The following is a 24,684-nucleotide window of genomic DNA, read 5'->3' on the forward strand; positions in this document are numbered from 1 at the left end:
GGTACAAGGCAACATGAACTCAATCCAGAAACCTGTTTCAGAGCACTTCTACCATAGAGAACAAGACCGGCAACAATTTCAATAGAGATTTATATTATCACAGCAATCATGAGAAAGCGGAAGAGAATTAAGACTGGGATATGACAACTGTGAAGTCAAACCCCAAATCACTTACTTGCTCCTCTGCTACAAGCAAGGGATGTGTTGACTCTTCGCCTACTGAAGGAAGACGGGCACTCCCTACGGAAGGGTGTCTGCTGGAGGGATGTGATGAAGCATCTCCATAGGAAGGATACCTTGGATACCCATTGGGTAGACTCTGCCCACTCAACCCAGGTGCTGATTAAAAAGAAAATCCAGTTACCCTATTGTATTGAATGGCACTCTTTTATTATTTGCTGTAACAACCAATTAGCATGCATGGATGCTTGGGAAATAATAGCAGATGTGGGTGAATTCACCTGCAATATTCATCATCTGAAATCGATGAGGTCTAAATCTTATGATGAATTTTAAGACACTTCAAATGAGAACATGGCAAGTGAGCTCAAGTGTCATATTCAACACTCAGAAAAAATAAACTTACTGGTAGGTGTGCGGGGTGTTCTTGGAACGTCCATCTCTGTTTGATGTGGATTCCTTTCTACTACAGGCTCCTCTACCACATTTATACTATTATTCTGCATGATCTCTTGCAACATATTAAATAATTCTTCAGCACGAGCACACTTGAAGGCAAATATTCCTACAACAACATAGAATCTGTTAGATACCTTTAATGAATAAAGTAAGCTTCCAATAACAGGTGTTGTACAGTCCATTTAAGCACATACCTGTTAATAAAAAAGACCTATCAAACTAAATTATGTTAAACCCCTTTTATATATATATTGAAAAGTTTTAAATTCCTCATGATCACAGATTTAAACAAAAGGTAATGTGGATAAAGCAACAATAACCAGAGAGAGAAAATTCAGGAAACAAAACTTTATTGGTGAGCAGTAGTCCCTGAAAGAGCACGGTTTTGCTGCAGCAAAATTGTATTTCAGATTTTCTGCTCGATATTTGTAACAAAATCAATATAAAATTCCTATACAAAGAGGTAAGAAGGATCTGACAAAGGGTACAAGTTTATGTGAAGGTTAAGGGAAGAAAGAATATAAAACAGATTTGGGTGATACAGACAAAGCCAATTTGGTTTTGGTCTCAAGGATAGACACAGAAACAAAGTAGACAATACCATGGATTTTCCTCTAGTATTGTTCCACTTTGTCTTTTGACAGCAGAGGGGGCCCAACTTACCATCATCAGCAAAGAGAACCAGTGCAGTTGGCAGCTTTGGATTATTCTTCCATTGAAAGCATTAAGTTAAAGTTGACATTCTTGTTAACAAGTATGTGTTTTTGCTACTGCTGAGCTTTAGCTTATCTAACATATCAAAACTATTGTCCACTACTCTGTTTCAGCCAACACAATTAGGTGTGGTAGCAGATTGTAAAACCTGAAAATTTTAGTATTAAGCGCAGGAGTACCTTGAGCAAATTTCAAATATAATAACAAAAAAGTTCTAGACGGTATCTAATTGTGTCATGCACACTCTCAAATATCCATGTGTTTAGTAATAAACTAAATTTGGCATTATCTCCACAGTTGTCTAACACTTGCACTCAACAACTCATTTATGCTATAAATCCTATTCAGAGAATGCTTCAGACTAAATGGACTGTGATCCACAGTGCTACAAAAACTCCATATTTTTCCAAAGTAGCTGCTAAATAAAATAATGAATACACCAAAATTTGTCCACAACAGAAATAGAATCCTTTTTTTAATGGGCTTTGAGTACAATTAGTGGTTCATGGTCAATGTTAGCCATACTTAGAGTAGACCAGTGTTTCTCAAACTTGGGTCTCCAGCTGTTTTTGGACTACAACTCCCATCATCCCTAGCTAGCAGGACCTAGGTCAGGCAGGTAGTCAGAAAACAGCTGGAGACCCAAGTCTGGGAAACAGTGGAGTAGACCTACCAACATCAATAAATTACTCAAGTCCATTTCAATGGTTCTGCTCTGACTATGAAACACTGGAAGCTCTTGTATTTTATTACAACAGCTTTTGAACTTTCTGTCTTCAGACAACTGACAATTCTTTCCCAACTGAACGTGTACTGACGAACCCTAAGCACTTGCCCTGAACATCTGCAGAGGCATGAACTAAACACAAGCCCTATAACTCATCCAACATTCTTCTGTGGTATAACTGGTACATAGTACACTCATCTAATTATATCCTTTAACATCTGTGAAACTGTGGGTTGTATCCAACCTAGTTGTCCCACTAACATAAGGACTTCCACCTGGCAATGCAACTTTCTTTCCTTTTCCTCTCCCAAATCTGCTCCTGAGGGTTGGGAGAACCCCCAAACAGATTTGGAGCACATATGAGAAAAGGAGCTGGAGCTCCATTGCAAAATGCAGAAGCCCTGGCACTAAAAGGTAAACTTTACTGGATACAAAGCATTGTTTTGAATATTGACTTTTGCATTTAGAAACATTTCTAAAAATCAAATTCCTCTTTGTCCCTGCATTTTAGGAAATGACTAGCAAGTTATTTTATAGGAAAGCCTACCCACCATTACTGATGCTCTCACTGAGGGACACCCAAAACACAGGTTTTACAGCAATGCTTTTGCTTAACTAACATATTAACCTGTTATATAGAAACAAGTTCCATTAATGCAACTTTCATGACAATCCTAAATATGCTTTATGGAACACAATACTACTTTGTATGTGGGCGGGGGGGGGGGGGGAGAGAATGTGACTTTTCCCAGTAGCAACCAGTAGTGTCATCTGAACCTCATTAGGAATCAGGGGGCACATAAGAAAACAGCCATAACTGAACTGATTGAGAAGACGCTCATTCCCCACAGCAATTCTTTATGCCTGCTTCAAGAGAAGTTGATCTAAAATGGCAAAATGCACTGAATCTATGTACTTGTGATCATTTTCAGAATAGAATATAATTGTAAGATTTGTGGCACTGTTATTTGGTAGATGTCTTCTTTTTTTATGGAGGTCTGCTTTGCATTTTAAGAATTATGGTTCAACTGATACAACCTTTGAAAATGCTTTCATGGTCCACCAACTAGAGATGACACTATGAAACTGTAGTTCATAATGTTTGGGTACCTTAAATATACGGTACACTGTTGGGAAATTAAATTGTTTTCCTTATGATTGCTATTAAATCGAGAACACTTAACACCACAAATAAACGCAGTCCCTCACACAAGTCGGAACACTGATGCTTACACAACAGGCTGGAGAGAAAAGGGATAAATTTTGGTAGTTACAGAAGACAAACCATATAAAGACACTTCATTCTGCCACATTTAGTAATACTTAATGAGGATTAAGTGAGGATCTAAAGCATTGTTAAACAGTTGTCTCCAAATACATATACTTGCTTTCAAACATTAACCAAGAATGGTTGAAGATTCTTCTGATAAATTTTAGTACAAACCAACCAACCCATCATGAGCAATAAAAATGGCACTGCACTTTTGAGGATTTACAAATGTTCCAATTTATATCACTCATCCATACCAAAGTTTTAGGAGAGAGATTAGAGCTGAGATATGATTTACAAAAGGCAATTTATGTGAGTTCCAAAACTCAATCAAACCCACAAACAAGGCATGAAAGCAGCAACCCTCTCCTATTTCTCCCCAACAACTGAGCGTCTTTCAGTGTGGAGAAGAATAGCCAATGATACACTAGCATCCATGAAGTGGTTCTTAAAAGCAATGTAAAACAATAGCCATCACCAAATATTATAGTATATGATTGTTGCTAGGATAAATGGGAAGGAAGAGAATCATAAGCATCTTGGAGGAAAGGTGGGATATAAATAAGATCTAAAAAGTTAAGCACCTTTGAAGAGGGATACTGTAAAGAGCTTTTTGGAATTCCCAGGCATACCAAGCCAACTGGATTATCTACATATTTGCCAAAGCACACCAAAACTTTGAGAGTACTTCCTTTTTCAGAAGCCATACTGATTCTTCCTCAAATATGTTCTTCTATGGATTGTATCCAATTGTGCCCATGCATGGACTTCTGCTCACAAAACGAGCCTCCACCTTCCACTCCTCCCACCAGCATACTCCCATTTGCTTCAGAGACTTCCCCAACCCTCTGGAGCAGATTTGGGGGGCACACAGGAGAGAGGAAATAAAAGTGAGGTCCTTTTGTGCAAAAAGAAGTCTGCTTGTGCAATGCTGGCTTCCACCTAGCATGTTTAATAAGTCTAGGTTTAATTATGCCTTCAACCAATTTACTTGGGATGGAGGTTTGGCTAATAAGCCTGTAATTTCCTGGCTGTCCATTGGTTCCCTTTTAAAAATGTGTGGCATTGGCTTCCTTCCACTTCTCTAGCAAGGAGGCCCATTTTTAGTGACAAGTTCTCTGCCTATTATTTTTAGATCATCAGTAATATCACATCTGACCTCTTTAAGAGGGTTATTAATTTTTTGTCAAGTTTCCATATCTTGTCACCTCTATTTCCCTTCTAATCCCCCTTCCCTAAAACCCTGATTCAGATGTGGATATGTACTAAATAGCCAAGAATGATATCAAACATCCATTAGCTTCTCTGCAATCTTGTTGTACTCCTTCAGTTAACCTTCTGTCCAACTGCTTTCCTGTATGTTGATATTCTATTATTGTAAGTAGTTTTGGAGGCCCTGAGGCACAAAGGTAGGCTATTAATATTTTAAAATAAACAAGCAATTTATCCAAGCCTTTGGCATAAGTGCTGCAATGTATTCAGTATGCAATTGACTGATCTCTGACACACATGATTGTAATCCAGTATCTTCCACCACCAGCACCCCCAAAAAACCCCCAACAAAAACAACCCAGTTTCTGTGCTTCCATGCTACTGGGGAAGTTGATTTAGAAAGTGAGGGGTATTTCAGAAGTATGGCAAGATGGTCAGCAGGTCAAAGTAAACTACAAGGCTAGTGCAATTTCCCTGAGTGAACCAAGTAGCTCCATTTTATACGAGTCAGCATATTCTCATAGACAGGTAAGATATGGGTCACTGCAGAGGTCTTACTGGCATATTGAAGTATTAAGTGATGATTGATCATTTTAAGGTTCCTACTTGGTGATCTGAATAAATCCTTTTCTGATTTCAGAAAGGTAACCTGGATTTCATTAAAATGAAGGGGAGGTTTTTTTGTCTGTTTTAATTCAGACCAACTGTTGTTCAAAATACAGGTGTTTAGTGACTACTCTCCCTTTCTCTTTTCTAGGTCTTCTATAGGAACAAGCAAAAAGCTATTATACATACCTGGTCCAGTTTGGCATCTTCGACCACTTTCAAATGAGAAAAGATTGGAATCGTAGCCATAACGGCGCAGACAGAGGTAATGCCATTTGACAGAATCCCGTTTACGGGTATACAAGATTAGTTCTGTGTCTGTAAGTTCCATTATACCAGAACCCAACTCATTACCGTCATCATCCACATTAATAACCTATAAAATAAAATGGATACTATATATTAAAAGCAAACATTAATTTATTAAGCCACAGTCATGAACCTTACCTAACTCTACTGAACAAATATTTGATACAAATATTTAAAACTATAAAATAAATCTATAAAACTAACAAATAAATTTGGCTTCCTGATATAATACAGTTCAAATGTATTTTATTTTCCTCTTAACATGGGGCCATGACTATGCAGGCCACATATATTTCCACCCTCCCTCTAGGCATTTCAAGACTGGCTATTAGTGGTGGTTAACTATCTTTAGCTAATAATGCTAAGAGATGTGAAGACAGAAATCTAGGCTATCTCTGTGGTAATTAGTCAAGAGTCGGATACTATATGAAATACAAATACTATGGCTTAATTTATTTTTGAACAACCTATCTACTTAAAAAGCAAGTCCACCAAGAGAGAAAGAAAAATCCAAACATTTCCAAATTGCCCTACTGATTTCACATTTTCTGTCCCTAACCTGCCACCACATAATCTGAATTCTGTGCCCATTAAAGGTGACAAAACCCTACCTTGAATTTGTTTCGATGGTTATCAGGGACTGCTTCTTTATCTGGACAGCTACAACAGCTACCCATGACTTCTTTAGAAGACCATGTGATTGCTAAAACCAAAGTAAAAGAGAATGCATTTCAAAAAGAGAAATGAAAACAAACATGCAAATGGCATATACACTGACTATATACCCAAACCATTAAAGAAAATTGGAAGAAGAAAGACAATTGTACATCAATGGAGACAGACAGAATATAAGCATGTATTGTACAAAACTACATTATAGGGTGAGCTCCAACACGGCATGACTGAATGCCCCCTGGGGCAGTGGGATTCCCCTGTCCTCCTTCCCCCCTCCAGGCCCCACATCCCCCCAAATCTGCTCCAGGAGTAAATTGGAAGTCCTGTTGCATTAGTTCATTTTATGCAAGTGAGTGGACATAACCGGATCTTACTCACAATAAGATCCTGGAAGTCCTGCTCCTTCCCTTGCTGGTCTATTTCCACCGGGCTTGGGACCTCCAGCTATAAAAGTTGAGGCTGCTGAACAGACTTTTGGCCTGGGGATTTGTTTAGTATTGGTTGCTGTTACTGATATTATTTTTTCGTATTTCTTTTTAGATCTTATTATGATTTATTTGAATTGTTCGATTTGGTTGTGAACTTTTCGTTGTGTTTTGTTTACTACATTTGTAATTATATATTTATTTTCATGTTGCAAGTCGCCTTGAACATGGTTTTTAACTATTCAGGCAAGTTCAGAAGGTGGTGAAGAGAAACATCTGGCCAAAGGTACATACACTCACCTAGATTTGGCCATTAATATTTCTAGCCTCTGGTACAGCATCAGTACTTCTGTCATACTTCAAAACATCATGTCGCCCTTCCACATAAATGAGTTACGACCTAAAAATCAAAGTTTTAAAAACAGTCTATTATAGAGGCTCAAGAAAGCTGTTTTGAATAAAAGTTGGTTCCGAAAGCAAAACAAATTAGATAGGTAATGTTTGCAGAGAATAAGTGTGCACACATGTGCTGGCCATAACTCATTCTAAAAGGGGTAATTCATAAAAACACTATATTTTTTGCTGTTACAGTATTTTTACCACCATTCTGTTCTTTAACTGAAGATTGCTACTTAATCGAGAAACACAAATAACATAAAAGACAGCATAAGATATTGCAAAGATGTCTTCTGCTGGAGGGGTGTGTGGATCTATTATTACATTTACTTTTCAACAATTCCACCAGGTTTCTGGCTGACCGCTTGCAATGTCTACTAGAAAAGCATCCAAGTGGCTAACTGAAGCAGCCAAATTATATACGTAGCTAGCACTGCATTGAAGGGAAAGGGGAGGTCTTTTGACATCACATAAAGCTTCAGAACTGCTCCAAACATCTATCAACTCCTCTCTTCCAGTTTTGAGCTAGATTCGCATACAGATTCTCTGAGTGTAAATTGGGGACTGTTGCCTAGTCTTTTCCTGAAGCAAAGATCTTTCAGCTTCTTGCTTTCTCCTAGCATCTGTTCCCACTATCTTCTCAAAGTCAGCCTCTTACTATGCTTGTTCTGTATGTTGCTATCTTAGAAGAACTACGTCTTCAAAGAATATACTACACATTGGTGCAGTATTTTGTAGAAGTTCCTGTTCAAATGTGCAACTAGAGAACATCTCAGATGAGTCTCACATATAGCACTTGCAGTCACCACATTGCAAAAGCAAATCAGGTCTGGTAAGTGACAGGAAACCATTGGTATGCTATCTTGGGATCCATGGTGGAAGAAATGTGAGACATAAATGTAAGAAAATTAATATTTAACCTACTCCCCCATAAAAGGTCCTAATATGTACATCCTTTCCCATTAACACAACACAAGGTGGTAATGATGTAACAGGTCTACTTCTCTCAGAAGCAGAATATAATGTGCACAGTTTAAAAAGAACAAACGCACCGACTACACGTTAACTTGCATTGCAATATTACAAATATTCATTCTGTCAACATTACATATTTGGGGTGGGGCAAAAATATGATTCCATTAAATGAAAGCCTTTTGATAACTAAAAAAAATGGGTTAACATTGTGCAAATCCAGTGTAGAATCCAAAGCAATGGATTCAAATTTCAAGAAAGGAGATTCCAACTAAACATTTGGAAGAACTTTCTGACGGTAAGAACTGATCGAGCATAGAATGGGCTATCTCAGAAAGTGGTGGACTCTCGCTCTTTCAATATTTTAAAACAGGTTGGATGGCCATCTGTCAAATATTCTTTAGCTGATATTCCTCCATTGCAATGATTTGGCTATAGATGACCCTTGAGGTCCCTTCCAACTCTACAATTCTGCGATTCTCAGGTTCCTTTGATGCTATCCTCCAAAAGAGCTGAAAATATGTGTTGTGGTCACCAACAGTGGTTTACCAAAGCTCCATTCAGCATTTTTGTTTCTGCTTCAGTGTCAAGTACTAAGCCCCACCCTTCATTTGTGCAATCTAGTCTGTTTCTATTTAAACAGATACTTGGGTCAGTTCTTTTCATGTTATGTAAATTAAAATCAAGTACTTCTGCTAAGGCTGTAGTAAACATAAATTAATTCAGCACAGATGGACCAAATTATCAAGATCAGAACCTGGCTCTTATTATACAGCCACTGTTATAAGAAGATTTTTTTTTCACTCAAAAAGCTGTTTAATTATGTGTATTAAATAAAGCATTACTGTTTTCTAAAGTAAACATTCCCACTGGGCATTCCTTTCATCTTGCATAATTATATTGCATTGGGAAGACTCCATTTGTGTTCTCTAAGTTTACACACAGCTATTACTGCTTTTTTTCATATAGCTCACACATCTGATCCACAACTCTAGAGCAGTGTTTCCCAACTGGGGGCCAGGATAATCCAAGGGGGCCACAGGTGAACATTATGTAAATGGGGGGGGCCCAGCAGGAGGTTAGGAGGTCACAGAGGGAAGTGAGAAGAAAAGAAAAGAAATATTTTTAAAAAAAGAAATCCTGATTGGCTGGCTATCTGCTTGGCCAATCACAAGCAGGTAAGGGGGCATCCCACCAGGAGGCAGCCTACCTTTTTGCCACCTGCATTTTCTTGGAGCAGTCCTGATTTTTTTCCAGCAAGAGAGGGTGATTGCTGAGGCTCCCATTTTGCCCACTGCTTGTAGCTGCTGCCAGCGCTGGGCCAGGTGGCAGCCTGGGCCTGACTCTGCAAGGCGCGGGGTATAATCCACCCCAGTGCCTAGCAGATCAGGGCCTTCAGATGTTGCCAAGGGGAACAGCAAAGAACCTGCACAAGCAACGCTGACACCAAACCCTACATATAGTAAGTAAAATAGAAACATCGCCACCCAACCCCACCCCCACCTCTTTCTACCAGTAGGAGGGGGGGCACAGGAAGGAAACATTTGGAAGGGAGCCATGGTCAGAAAAAAATGGGAAACACTGCTCTAGAGCAGTCTTTCAAAACATCACAAACAGAAAAATATCTATGTCTCCTTTCTTTGTGACCAGAGTCTTCTTAAGGGACTCACAAGAGGGTCCCATTTTCATTGCCAAACCTTACTTAAAGGTTTGGTGAAACAAACTGTTCAGCTTTATCTGTTGCAGAGCACACATAAATTATAGAGTAACAATATGGGCAATAGTTACCATGGATTTAAAAAGCAAATGTTGCTTAATGTGAGTCAACCATTCAAAGAATATGCCTATGAAGTTTATCCTACGATAGGGTGCAAATATATTAGTCTGATCCTATCAAGTTCTTAACTTTGAGTAATTCCTAGATTCATTGTTGCCTATTACAAATGTGGGGCGACAATATTTAGCTGTAATTGAAGAAAAGGCTGTGATTTTGATTTATTTTGATAAACCTAAGCACAGATGATGGTAGAGAGCTGGCAACTGAATGATTGGTTCCATTATACTGGTATAGGAAGGTATCCGTTTTAAAATGCTGGACCCTGAATGGCAGTTCTGCAAACAAAATGCCTTTTTTTTCTTTTAGAAATATATATGGAGTGCCGTCCTATTCACTCAGAACAAAAATAATTTGCATCGTTATTGGAATAAACAAATATCCAGTGGCTAAAAAGGGAGAAACAAACCATGGGCATACTTCCTGGTTCTAGTCACTGAAACTACGGATACCTAAACTAACAGAAGTGATTGATTTGAAAAACCTGCTGTCTTAAGCCAACTACATCTCACTAGATCAAAATCTAGCAGACAAGCAGTTAACCACCAATGCACTGAATACTGATTTTAAAGATTGTTTTGTTTCTCAGAGAGGGCCTGGCTCTTCAACCAAGACTTCCTCTTGTGGCTTATTTTGAGAGAAACAAGGCAGCATTCTGGCTTGTTTCATTCTGCCTTGGGAAAAGGAAGAGCAGGGCAAGAGCAATTTGTCCAGCAGCACCCTTGGTCATTCATGGCAAGCCATAGTTTGGCTTCCTGTAACATGTGAACCAAGCTACTTTTTCATTCAAAGGCTAAGAAGGAATGCAGGAATTGAAGAAACTTACAAAGATAGTATTAGATTTGCCCGTTTTTAAAGACCTTTTTTTAACTAGAAGAACTAGCAAAAACAAAAAAACAAGCACACACCACTTTAATCAGTCTAAAGTTTTAATATACAATAAGTGACTGTTATAATTTTCTTGTACCAGAATACAAAAAAGATGCTTAAACGTACTGTATAATGAATAAACTAAGAGAAGTCAACAAAATAAGGTATTTACTAAGATTCAGACCGAAGTGCCAAAGCTGCCTGTTTTCAGAACATGAAAGAGAGACTACATTCAGTTTCAAACTTTATGAACACATTCCTCAAATACCAGTAATATTAAAGGTCTCAGAAGAGGCAAGACCTTTTCCCCCAACCTTAACATCACAGTTTAATCCTTGGAACAGCTGATTAAAAAATGCCTGTAGTTTAGTTGAACTTGTCAGTTTGAGGATAAAATCCAACATTCTGAAGGAGAAAAGCTGAAATCGTGAAACAGCTTTTAACACTATTGATAAGTCTGAAACTTTTAGAAATCTCACTTCATGTTTGCTCCTTCAAATTCTAACATTTCTGCTGCAACAACATACAGTAATTCTTAAAACGGTTATTAAACTCATTTTCACAAGGCCTGCACCATTTCATCATTTGAAATATTCCTTTGGTTAATATGGGTTACAAACTTCCGATTAGAATCACAGAATTGTAGAGTGAGTTGGAAGGGACCATAAGGATCATCTAGTCCAACCCCCCAGTGTCCTTTCATATTGTCCAGCTTGAGTGCTAATATTTACAGGAGAACCCCTGTTAGGGTCTCCTACCCAATAAGATCGCTATGGTGGGGACTCATGGGTGGGCTTTGTGGGTGTGATCCCACGCCTCTGCAATGACATTCCCTCTAAACCATGTCGTATCATGACATTGTTCTCATTTTATCGTCGGGTGAATACACACATTGGCAGGGGGAGGGGGGCTTTGAGAGAAGGTTCGGCTATTGCCATTTGGTTTGTATGTACCGGTAATTTATGTTGGCTTGTTTTAATATAGTTGATTGATTTTAGTTTTAATTTTGTGTATTTCCACCCTTGGACCTGCAGGTGAAGGGTGGTCTATAAATATGATAGATGATAGATAGATAGATAACTGCCTAGTCTATCTTTTTATCTCTATCTTTTGAATATATCATTTAGAAATAAAATAATTTAGGTAACAAAAAAGCCAGTAATATAAAAAATCCATATGACTAAATCTACAGTTCCTTTCGCGATAACTATTATCCGAAGATGGATTTGAATGTTCCTTGTCCCTGGGAAAGCCAAGTCATCAAAATCCAGAGGTTGGAGGTATCAATTATCTCTGCAGTTACAAACTGCGTGTCACATACAGCAGTGAGTCGCTCATCACTATTCCTCAAAATCACAAATGTACTGTTTTTCATAGGACACTCCAAGTGCTTTGGCTCCTACGAAAATGAAGTAATTGGAAGCCTCACACAAGCTTCAACAGAATTGTAAATTGCTACACACCGCCCACATAGCTTTGAGTGCTTGAGTGTGTGTGATTAGGAGGGCTGATGCATGATCACACCAAATTCCTTCCCTTAACTCACAGATCAAAAACTTGCCCTCTCAGCTACATTCTTCTTTAAACAGTCACTGTTACCCTGGTAACCCTATGCTGCTGACACAGGCAGCTGGTCCATTTAAAGTCAGCCCTAGCTGGCAACCAAAATGTTTGTTCAACCAGTTGGGAATAGTTTCTCTCAATTCCAGAGAAGTTGCTGCTTTGTACTTTTCAACGCCACCCCCATTTAAATGTTTTCATTTCGACACATTTTTTAAAAAATATAAACTTAAACTACTCTGATTATTTATACACTTTTTATTCGTAGAAATACAAGCTTACTGCAAAGCTTTAAAAACTTATGCTCAAATATAAGAGGGAAGGAGAAGGGAACCCATTTTAATTTTTTTAAGTACACATAGCAGAAGCAATCAGATTCTTTTGTCTTCCACATAAATCTATCGTAGAGATTGTTGTAAATATGAATGGAAGCCTTCTGCAAAAAAATTATCTGAGTTCAAACCCCGTTTCATGAATTTCTGATAGCCAAAAAATGTATTTTTCCTGAATCAAGATTATAGAAACACATTTCAGTTACTTTGTAAGTTATCTCATAGAATACAATTTGTCTGCTTTGACTTTTACTGGTAAAAAGAAGGGGAAAATGCAGTCCAGATACTGAGGTCCTTTCTTAATAAAGATAGGAATGAAATTACAAATCCTCCAACTGTCCCTGCCAGACAAATACAGATAATGAGCCAACTTTATTTAAAGTGCACAAAGATGTCCAGTTCTGCCCATTCACCCTCCCAGTTTTTACTGCACTCTAGGCTTTACCTGATTAGGTAAAAATACGGTAATTTCTTTTGCTAACCACTTAATTTTATTGCTGAGATAATCAAAAGGTACAAGGCTATAGCATGGGCTAACACTCCACGGCTCTGAAAAGAAGGATGGCCAACTTCTTAAGGTTGTGAAGATCTCTCCATTAAAAGTGGTAGAAACACTGGAGAAGATTTTAACAGGATTTTATGAGGTTAATATCAACTAAGCACTTGTGCGCCACCTGGAAAGCACACAATACAAATGCAAAGAACTTTACAACCTACAAGTAGGCATTGCCAAAGCATTCTGCTTTCTATTTACATGCTTTTTTTGAATATGAAATGTCTTAAGAGTATTGGGGGGGGGGCCTTCCCACACCTATCAAGAGGTAATCTTTATGCTGAGAGTTCTTATACTTTACAGTGCTAGCATACTAATCTTGACTGTCAAAGCAACCAATAATGAAAGCAAACAAGCAATAATCTCTACTGGGTGTGACTGAAACATGTAAACATCAGTACACTGAGTCAAACAGGGTTTATTACTATTGCAGTACACAGAAAGAAGTAGTAGCAGCAGACTTAAAATTGGGCCTTATGCCATTTACAATAATGCACACACAAAAGCCAGTCACCTGTTTTTTCTTGTCTCCTGTTCCTAAATCTGGCTGCACATCAGGGAGATCCTCTCTTTCCATTCTGGCAACCATGCCATATCCAATTCAAATCATTCTTACTTGCTTTTCTTATTAGTTTACTGGCAGTCAATACATTTTTCTGTATCAAAAAATTAAATACACAAACTGTTCAGGAAAAAGTAACTGCAAGGACAGAATACGTGTCATTATGTTCCACTGTCCATTGCATTTCTCTTGCAATTGAACTTGCTTTCATGATGCATACAGAGTTGTCTTAGGACATTGACACCTCAAGATAAAAGTAGTTGCCTGGTGGGGAGGGGAATATTTCTTGTTTGGATACTTCTAGAATCCAAAGAGATATTTAAGCTTATGCTCTGTTGAACTGGATAGGAGGACTAGTGTGTCATCTAACAACAGTGTAATATTCACAGAATTGGAAGCAGTTCTTTATTTTCACTGCTGGTGCCAGAATCCTCTCCTTGACAGAAATAGCATGCCAAAAGTACTTATTAAGGAGTAAGATAATCCAAGTCAGTTCCCATACGAATATTTTCTTGTAACCCCAAATTTTCTGTAAAGTATTGTTGGCCAAAAGCAGCCTCTACAGAAACTAGTGAGTTAACCTTGTTGGACTGTGATGACACAAAAGCAGCTCCAACATGCTATCCTACCGCTTGTCTAGCACCTAGTACTACTTGGGAGAGACAAGAGGACTCTTCAAATACCTTGTAGACCTCCAATAAGCTTTCTTTTCCCTGTCTAGCCACAAAAGCATGCCAATCTTTGTTGTTTACATACAAGGCAGAATCCTGCCGGAAATCCCTAGTTCTACAGAAAAAGGTCCATTCTAATATGCCATCTGTCCATTTCGAATTCTTTAAACAGGACACTGTGAAGGAACACTCAGAGACTTATGAACCCAGCTCCTGACAGTCATAAAACCATAGAGTTGTAAGGAACCCAAGGGTCATCTACTCCAACCCCCTGCAATGCATCCTCCTCTATATAGGTAAAGGTAAAGGTAAAGGGACCCCTGACCATTAGGTCCATTTGTGGCCGACTCTGGGGTTGTGGCGCTCATCTCGCCTTATTGGCCGAGGGAGCCGGTGGACAGTTTCCGGGTCATGTGGCCAGCATGACTAAGCCGCTTCTGGCGAACCAGAGCAGCGCACAGAAACGCCGTTTACCTTCCTGCCAGAGCAGTACCTATTTATCTACTTGCACTTTGACATGCTTTCGAACTGCTAAGTTGGCAGGAGAAGGGACCAAGCAACGGGAGCTCAACCCATTGTGGGGATTTGAACTGCCGACCTTCTGATCGGCAAGTCCTAGGCTCTGTGGTTTAACCCACAGCTCCACCAGCGTCCTACTCCAATTAGAGATCAACAAAATTTGTGTTTGCCACCAGCTTTATGCCTCCCTGAAGGGAGAGACAGGGCACCTTCAGTGCCTCTGAAGTCCAGTGAGACTTCAGGGGTGAGTCTGAGCTGAAATGGGTAGACATGTAGGAACACTTGATATGACTGCAGCAAGCAACTTTTCTTTATTATCTCCACTCTATAGCTGCCTTTCTACATACAGCACCAAAGGCGGCTAATGGTAATAATAAAAATACAGTAAGTCCATTTTTGTGTTAGTAGAGAACACAAATCAAAGCCACATCACACATAATAAGATGAGCTGTAAAACCTATTAAGTCAGCTGAACCGGCCTGTCTAGGTTGCTTTTTAAAGTCTTTGTCAAGACAGTGGAAGGGCACCTGAAATTGGCTAAGCAGCCTTCCTAGGGAAGGACTTCCAAGCTTTGGGCACAGCCACCAAAAAGGCCCCAAGCCCTATTCACTAGGAGGTACTGTACATAATTACCAAAGACCTGGTTTTGCTCCCATGGTTCAAAGACAGCCATTGCCGCCATAAATGTCTCAATCTGTAATGGTCAGGAAAAGTGGGAGGGTGGGAAAATTGATGTTCACACTTGCCATAACACTTGCCACATCTCTGAGAAAAAACAGCATCTAGGCTCCAAGGAGAATGGAATATGTAGTTAAAAGGTATGAAGTCTGCCTGTCAGATGGGTGATACTCACCAGCAAGCAGTGCTTAGCTCCAACATTGAGAATGGAATACGTTCTGCAGAGGTAGAAAACTAACTGGCAACTCCCCTATGGCAAGTTATCACCCAACTGTCTTAATAATGGTTCAATTTGCTAGTGGTTTCCAAGATTACCACCTGATGAAGCTTTAGGATGCCGATTTTCAAATTATTAATGCTGGTGCAACAAAGTGGAGAATATACCAACAATTCATCTGAAAGGCATCGCTTTTAATATTAAGATAAACGTGCTATACTTTTAAAAAATTTGATCATTTAGGGAATAGCAGCAATGCCATGAAATCAACATCAAATCAGCATTCAGCTATACTGTATATGGAAATGCTGATAAGTCTGCCTCTTACAGGTATTAAGGAAGCTGTTGTTCTAAATGTTTCATGAAACAATCATTCTATTCTTTCTTACTAACACTGCTATGGGAGTCTTCTCTGCTAATGAGCAGGGTATAAATGCTTCAGATAAATACAATCTATTTTTATGCAACACCAAAGTTCACAAGAAAGAAAGAAAGAAAGAAAGAAAGAAAGAAAGAAAAGGAAAGATGTTCATGTCTGAAAAATAACCAGACTGGAGTGCACAAGGTTTTAAACAGAACTTAAGATTGATCCCTTGCGATTTACTTTAGGTGAAAACTTTGCATCATTATTCCTAAACACATGACACAAAGTCAATCTGTTGAAACTAGTGGAATAAACTTCCACATACTGGGGGAGGTGGATTACAGTATTAGTAATTCCACACTGTACAAGCCTTTAGATCAGAGCTGGAAGAATGTTTCAGATTCTTAGACATGAGCCTCAGATTAAGGACTATTTCTGCACGTAAACACGTTTGAAGCGAACATTTATAAGGTATAATGTACTTTAAGAGTCTTACTAGGCTGTTCCTGGCCCAGAGCTAGCTATGCTTTTGAATAGCCTTACTCTTTTTTACTCTTTTTTTCTTCCAGCCACTAGTAATGTTCCACATATTACAGAATGATACTTTGAAATTTAACCTCTTTCAAGGCAAGCAGGCAAAGGTGGAAAGAGGCCATTAAGTTGCTGATTCAGAAATGCTTCTAAACCCTCAGCCTAGTGTAGGGGTTCCCAAACTGTGGTCGGCAGGCCACCAGTGATCCATGGGCTTCATTCAGGTAGCCCACAACATCTCTGTTAATAATTTGATACAATAGAAGAAATTAAAGAAGCAAGAAAATACAATAAAAAGCATACAGCATCTAGCAAAATGCACCGTCCTTGCTACAGCAGGCAGAAATGTCATTAAATGATCCATGAAAACCCTTAGCAATTTTCAAGTGGTCCATGGAGGGGAAGTTTGAGAACTACTAGTCTAGACTCTAGTATGTATAGACTGCTGAGGAATTGGGCAACAGAACTAAAACAGTCGTGATGTTATTGTGTGACGCAAGAACATTAGAAAAAGTCTGCTGTTGGACTTGGCTTAAAGCATTGCAATATCTAAACAGCAATTCTCTACACATGGCAGGGCAGTGGCTTTTGCACCTCCAATATCCTATACAATTGAGAAGTAAATGTAGTCACTATGCCCCACTGGGCATCATGTCACATCATCAAGTTAGAAAACTTATTCCCTTGTAGCTTGTTTGTTTTTAAAACTTCCACCACTTTATTTTGAGTCAACTACGGTCCATCAGTCAACTAAGGCACAGTTCTTTTCCATATCAACAGTCCAAATTTCTTCTCACTCTGATCTTCTACATTTCATGAACACACACTTCATATACTGATTTCCAGCTTCCACCTATCCTTAAAGAGAAATACATGGGAAAAATCCACCTTTGTCATTCATAGCTGACGCAGACTGATACGAGGCTGTTTGCAAACAATAATTAGGAGCAAAATCCCAAAACCTCCAACTCTGGCCCCAGCGCATACTATCTTCCATGGAAATTCACCTTGCATCATTTCTAATTACTTATTCACTTGCTTTCTCAGTCACATTAACTATACAACTAGCGCATACGGTACACCCACACCTCTACGGAGTACAGGGGTCTTTCTTTGGCTTATCTCTTTAAGCCACTAGTCATGCCAGGTGTGCAAAAGGTTAACTCTGTAACAGACATGCAAGAAACAATTTGTTTTGTACAAACAGTACTCTTAGGGTACATACAGTGAAGACAATTACGAACTATGCACTTTAAAAAAAATAGAATCTCCACACCAAGAAAAAAATGAACTAGGCATTCACTCTTAATGTTGCACTTCTCCTGGATGTGTGTAATTTGCTAAACTCCTATTCTGCATTACTTCTACAAATTTATGGTTTGGGATTTTTTTGTCTGTGCTACACATCTTTCATGATAAGGAGATGGTGTTAAGAGCAAGGGTGCTAACAATTGTGCAAAGCAAGAATAAGTAACTTTGTGTGTCACACAAGCTCACCCACCTAGCCCATTTAGGAGCAACGTAGCTTGTCACAAGCAGCATCTGCAAGTGTTCAGATATCTCTAAAATCAGGAGGAGGAGGAAGAGTCTTTTTAAAGATGAGATTCTCAGGACTGTGAATACACTGACATGAAGAAGACAAAGAGCTGTGCAGTTACTGTGAAGGTTGATAAACTTCTCTCTCATTGAGATTTTTCATATTAATGTAATGTACAGTATCTGTTTTGTAGGAAACCATGGCAAAGTCAAAATCATCATCCTCTGCAAACCCTTTTGAGAACATGCTATTCACACTAGCTTAGACATTTACATATTAGGCTTGCCGATCAGAAGGTCGGCAGTTCGAATCCCTGCAACGGGGTGAGCTCCCGTTGCTCAATACCTGCTCCTGCCAACCTAGCAGTTCGAAAGCACACAAAAAAATGCAAGTAGATAAATAGGTACTGCTCCGGCAGGAAGGTAAACGGCATTTCCGTGTGCTGATCTGGTTTTGGTGCTCCATTGCACCAGAAGCGGCTTAGCCATGCTGGCCAAATGACCCGGAAAAACTGTCTGCAGACAAATGCTGGCTCGCTCAGCCTGTAAAGCAAGATGAGCGCCGCAACCCCAGAGTCGTCTGCAACGGGACTTATCTGTACCTTTTTACAGATTATTCATTTTGAATTAAAAAGCATAGTCCCTCTCCTCCCCAAGCTAAATTTGAATTGGTGGGGGGCTTAAAAGACAGAGGGCAGTATCCAAGTAGTTCTGTTACCACAAGAACTTCCTTCCCCTTTCATCTCCCCATGTGCCTGCCACACTCTCCCCAAATCTGCTCCAGAGGGTTGGGAGAACCCCAATAACATATTTAGGTGATGTACAGGGAGAGGAAGTTCCATTGCATAGCCAAAAGTCCCTACACTAATGGAAGCATTTCATTGGATATTTCGCATATCTTCCACTTGCTGAAATAAAAAGGTCTTGTTGTGCTGCCTGAAATATATTCAGAATATTCAGGGCCAATGATCAAGAGTTGCAGAATGGGCTGGAAAAAGGGATAATGGAACAGATTTGACCAAATGAAACTTAAGTAGAGAAGCTTAGAGGGCAAAGCAATAGTTCTAGCCATCATCATTCAGTGCCAACCAGACTATTTGTTGTGGTACTGCTGTCAAAATTGGAAATGGTTACATTAATTATTACTAGTTAATACTATTATTCTTTATATGATTTCTTACCCACCCTTCACCATGATGTGTCAGGGCAGGTCACAACAATTTAATTTAAGCAAACCTCACCCTTATTGAAATACAACACAATAAAGCCAATAAAGTTAGTTAAGCATCACTGGACTGTCAATATTTTAGTCCCGAGCTGGAAAAATATTGTCCTCTTGCAATATTGTTCTCTTCTCCCATTCCCACCCCCCCCCAAAAAAAAATTTATTCAATGGGTTGGTATTTTTTTCCTTCAAAATATTCTTTGAGAATGGCAAAATTCATTATCAAAAATTAACTACCCATCAGCTGACACAGAATACCAGAAAAACAAAATAGCTCTGCAAGAGGTGTTCCAAGTTGCTCTGGGTTTCTGTTTGGAAAATAAAATGCAGAGTATAAATAAAAACTTTAAAACACTTTAAACAAAAACTTTAAAAACAAAGCTTTTATTTTGTTACATAAAACTTCTGAAGTATTTAGCAGTGTAACCTCAGATGGACTTTGTCAAAATAAATAACTACATAAACAAACAATATGGTCCCTTGAACAGCCCACTCTCAGCTAAGATTCCTTAAAACATGTTTGGAACTGACTCAGATAAGGACATTTAAACAGGCAATTAATGAAGTCCATGCATATTATTCCAATAATATTCACACTGAGAGCAGGCTATTGTTCCCTACTCAGACCTTATTGTTTAGATTTTTCCATGGTTTAGTTTTTTCTCCTCCTAGGAACAAGTCAAACAAACCTAAAACCACTTGCAGCTACATTTTTTTAATTGGTGTAGTATACAACCTACTTTGGAAAAACATTTGGCACAGATGAACCTAAGTGCTTAGTTGCTCAAATACAGTCTCTTATTTATCCCTCCCCACTAGGAAAGCTTGATATTTTTCAGTGCATAAAAGCTAACACTATTTTCAGCTCTTGGATTAAATCCAAGTTTTGACATTTTCAGTGACTAGCATTTGTACATATTTGTGATGGAAAAGCAAAACACAACCCTGATGAATCACACACATTTATTTAAGTAGTTGGTTAAAAGTGAAATATTTATTTTTTAAAAAGATTATATAATCCAAGGACTTCCATCCTAAAACATGCTTACTCAGAAGAGAACCCCATGTCTACATAGTGGGATCTACTAGAACAGGGATGTCCAACAGGTCAATCGGGATCGACTGGTCGATCCCTGGGAGGCTGCAGTCGATTGCAGGCTCATTTTCCTTTGCTTTTGCCTAAGAGCACCCGGCTCAGATTTTTTTGTATGTTCTCTATTGTGTGTTTGTGAGTATTGGTATGATTATTTTTATCCTGACTTTCCATAGTTGTCCTCTCACCACCATTTTATTCCCACTACTATCCTAACATGTAATGTAAACTGAGAGAAGGTAAGGCAGGTCAGTCACTCATTAAGTCTCTTGGTTAAGCAGGAATTTGAACTTGTGTCTTAATCATCTGAATTCCAGCAGTATAAATATGCCACCACCCAGGCTGTGACTAGGTGAGTAATTCTCAGGTTAATCACAACAATAAGCCAACAAAGGCTTATTGTAACAAAACTGTTATAGATGTTATTAAAAATAAACAATTAAGCTGAAGTCACAGCAGGAAAAAGGGTAGTAAGTAAATGTTATAATTCCATGAGAAAAGTGAGCAATAATCATGACTATGGGCTTTGACTTTTGCAAGATAAATGCAGCCACCTGCCACTAAACTAAGGTTGTTGTTTTTAATTTAAAAAAATCACTGTAGCATGTTTTTAACTTGTTACAGATTAGCATGATCTAGTAACTAACAGATCAGTTACCGTAATCTAAAGCATATTATACATGTCAATAATTAAGAAAACTGATTAAGAAAATTGCCCTTCTCTGTAAATATCCTATTTAAAAATGGGAAAGAGAAGAGTGAGTACAGTCCAAATTTCTACTCTAGCTTGGAGAAGTCCCTCAAAACAAGGATCTGAAAATTTTAGGTAGTAGGAATCGGCAAATTGTAAACATATACCTTGAAACATCCACTATGACTTCAAAAACTTTCACCTCACAAAAAATCTGAGCTAAGATCATTCTATACAACAGGTTTCTGGATGCTACTTTGCAACTACATAACAAACATATAAGCAATACATTACAATTGAAACTTATTCGCAACCACACATACTCTTCTGCTTCCATCTTCCATCAAGAACGTTAACACAAAATCTATTGTCTACAACCGAGCTGTATGTATGATACAACTCCATCTGCTCAGATTCATGAGACAGACTCTGATAGCTTACAGTTTAGACCTATCAAATGAAGTGAGAAAGCAGATCTACAAGGCCAGATGGGACCCAGCAATAATCTACTACTGCACAGCCAAAGAAGAAGAAAAAATACAGAACCTCAGCAGTTCTAACCTACTGCTCCCAGCTAAACCACTAAAATGTGTCAATAATCTACCGCCTATCCTGCAAAATAACACATCCCTCTCAAAGGTTTGGATGGCAAACCTGTACTTGATTACAGCCAGCCCACCAAGCCAGCCTAAAAAACCTACTTACCAGCAACAACAGGCCACATAACAGACACACAAATAAAGGGACCAAATTTGGCAACAAACTGAGATGCCAACTTTGTCCCCACACGTACTCAGGCAATGAGAATGTCAATCACAACATTATGTTAATCACTGGTATATCTTCCAATGCCCTGCTGCATTCCCTCTTTATGCAGAAAAATAAACAGACACAATCTGACATCAGAAATGGAAATATCCAAAAACCAGTAAGTGAACATTTCAACCTACCAAGACGCTCTGAAACTGACCTTAAGGTGGCCATATTGAATTAAAAGAAAAAGGAAGACTGCAATGTGAAACCACCAAATTGCAACTCATCAGGCAATTCAATTTCATCAGTTTCGGCTTGAATTGAGATTATGATTTGTTATCACACTATATTTGTTAATAAACTTACCAACTCACCAATAATGCCTGGTTAACTAGACAGGGTAACTATTTTTCCTTTGAGGACATCACCATTTTCTATTCTTCCTGATCCCATCATCCTCTGAATTCACTCCTCTATATCCACCTTCCCCCATTTATATGTGTGCTTGTCAATTTAGGATTACACTTGGCTACCATTCTGGAATCAGCGTAAGAAAAGCTCCAATGCAGACCCACACATTTCTACTTTCTATGCTCACCATTGATGATGCTATTTGGCCACCTTTCTCCCAACCTCGGAGTGGTAGTGTTGGGCAATGATCTCAGCCTGCTCAGAGCTTCAACATTAGGTGAAAGAACTGGAGCCAGAGCAACTCAGTCACACAGTGCCCAAAACATCAAGCTCCAGACCTTACAGAAGGGGAGGTAGAAAGGTTATTTGGCTGCTGTTGGCCAAACAACAGCAATTGAAGGATTTTACATTTTTTTGACTTTGCATCCAAAGCCAGCCAAAAACGGTGGAGCCCCGATAATATGAAATACAATTATATGAATAACATTTTCACAAGTAATAAAAACTGATGTTCCTTAAGTAGCTTTGACAGTCTCACACACCACCTTCTCAAGGAATGACCCATCCAGCTGCCTAAGCATGCTTTCCCCCCAATCTGGCATCACTACTACTGATGTAGGAGCTTTTTCTCTCCCACCCAGCAGCATATTTTTAAAATAAATAAATGAAAGCATTCAATGGATGGTAAAAAATGTTTGCTAGTTGCAAACACACAGTTCAGAGTGTTTGCAATTAGACAGGTATGAAAAATAAATTCTCTGCAATCCAATCTGTTTCACTTTCCTGTACCGCTAAACAAACAGCTTGCCACAGCTGGAAATGGCAGATATGGCCATTAAAGTAATGCAGCAAACACTAGATAATTTTTCTTTAAACATTTTTTGCATAAAACTCAATTTGACATTTCTTAGAAAGAAGAGCCAATTTTTCTCTTGCCCTAATATTTCTACCCTCTGATATTTCTTCTTCCATCTCTGAAGTTGGCAAGAGATCACTGAATGACATCTCTGTCTTTACTGACTCAAAGTCAATAAATATTCCATGGCATTAGATGCCCCATAGAAACAGGGGGGGGGGGGAATCCATTCCATTTGAAGTCTTTAGGCATTGTTAAAGAGAAGTAACAAGAATAATTCATGCACTTAATGTCACATGTGCAGAGTAATACTATTCTCACATTACACTGAGTGGGACCAAAGATATGACAACCTCTATGCTAGTAGAGCAGCTGACTTGTTCAATGCATGCTCATTCCAGGAATAGAGGGGGAAATATACAACCGGGGGGGGGGGGGACCTTAAAGATGCAGAGTTCCTGTAAACAGCATCCACCACTCAGGGACTCTGCTGACAACACCAACATGCCACCCATAAAGGCAACCAATGAACTCACAATGAGGCATACACACCCTGCACCACCAAACGCAATATGACACCATAGCACCAACAGCACACAGGCAGCATAGATCCTGCTATTGCAAGTTCCCACGCAGCCCAAAAGATAGGAGCTCAAATGGAGTTACCCTTCTCACAAGTACTAATTTATGACACTTAAAGGGAAGGAATAATAAATACAACACAGCACCCTCATAGCTCCCTGGAATAAGGATTTAAGCTCCACCCAGGAAAAACAGGATTGTATCCAATGCAACACTGACTCAACGAAGCTCACACAAAGAGAGTCCATCACTGCACCTCCACCGCAATCCATTGAAAAGCACCTATCAAATGTTGAGGCATTCTCAAGAAAAGACTGGGATGATGGCACAGAGGGCTGAAGCAGGAAGGATGAACAAGGACAATATGGTGGAGATACCCTACCCCACATCCTAGGTCTTACCTAAAGATCTACTGACCCTCAGGAGAAGCTTCTGATGGGTGAAGGGGTTGAAGGAGGCACAGGAGATGGGGAATTCCCCTTATGCTAGCATCCTTTACCAAATGCTGCACGGGATGCAACCCAAATGGCTGTGTCAAGTTCGGGGCAAAGACTTTCCCAGCAACAGAGCTAGGCAAAACACACATTTTTTAGTAATTAAAATTATGTACATAAAATATTATATTGACTATGAAGTAAAAATGCTTTAGATGAGAAAAATTTAAAACACAAATATATATCCATCATGTTATTTTCCCCCATGCTATCATTCATTAATTTTTATTAATGTAAACATGTAATTCCAAATACACAAGTATATTTATACCTTTACAACAACTAAAAACAAATAATAATAATAATACATATTTAAAAAGCTAATTGAGTCCAATTTAGGAAACTGAAGACTACATTAACATTGGATTAGCCTTCAACACAAACAATTTACAAGATCTTACCTCTTT

General features: G+C 38.8%; 1 protein-coding gene across 2 annotated transcripts in view; it reads right to left on the reverse strand.

Moving 5' to 3' along the window:
* Window positions 1-24,684, reverse strand: part of FRS2 (fibroblast growth factor receptor substrate 2) — a 39,986-nt gene that overhangs the window by 11,418 nt on the left and 3,884 nt on the right. Inside the window, exons 1-6 of one of the 2 annotated variants that reach the window (XM_079994272.1) lie at window positions 13,609-13,746; window positions 6,878-6,977; window positions 6,089-6,180; window positions 5,358-5,544; window positions 587-745; window positions 176-339 (exon numbers count right to left, since the gene is read on the reverse strand). In XM_079994272.1, the coding sequence (XP_079850398.1) occupies window positions 176-339; window positions 587-745; window positions 5,358-5,544; window positions 6,089-6,154 (576 nt within the window). In that variant the 5' untranslated portion in view covers window positions 6,155-6,180; window positions 6,878-6,977; window positions 13,609-13,746. Of the gene's footprint in view, window positions 1-175; window positions 340-586; window positions 746-5,357; window positions 5,545-6,088; window positions 6,181-6,877; window positions 6,978-13,608; window positions 13,747-24,684 lie in introns of those variants that run through there. The other variant, XM_079994271.1, reaches the window with a different exon arrangement.

This window comes from Podarcis cretensis (assembly GCF_951804945.1).
Source record: "Podarcis cretensis genome assembly, chromosome: 10".
In the NCBI taxonomy this organism is placed as follows: Eukaryota; Metazoa; Chordata; class Lepidosauria; order Squamata; family Lacertidae; genus Podarcis; species Podarcis cretensis.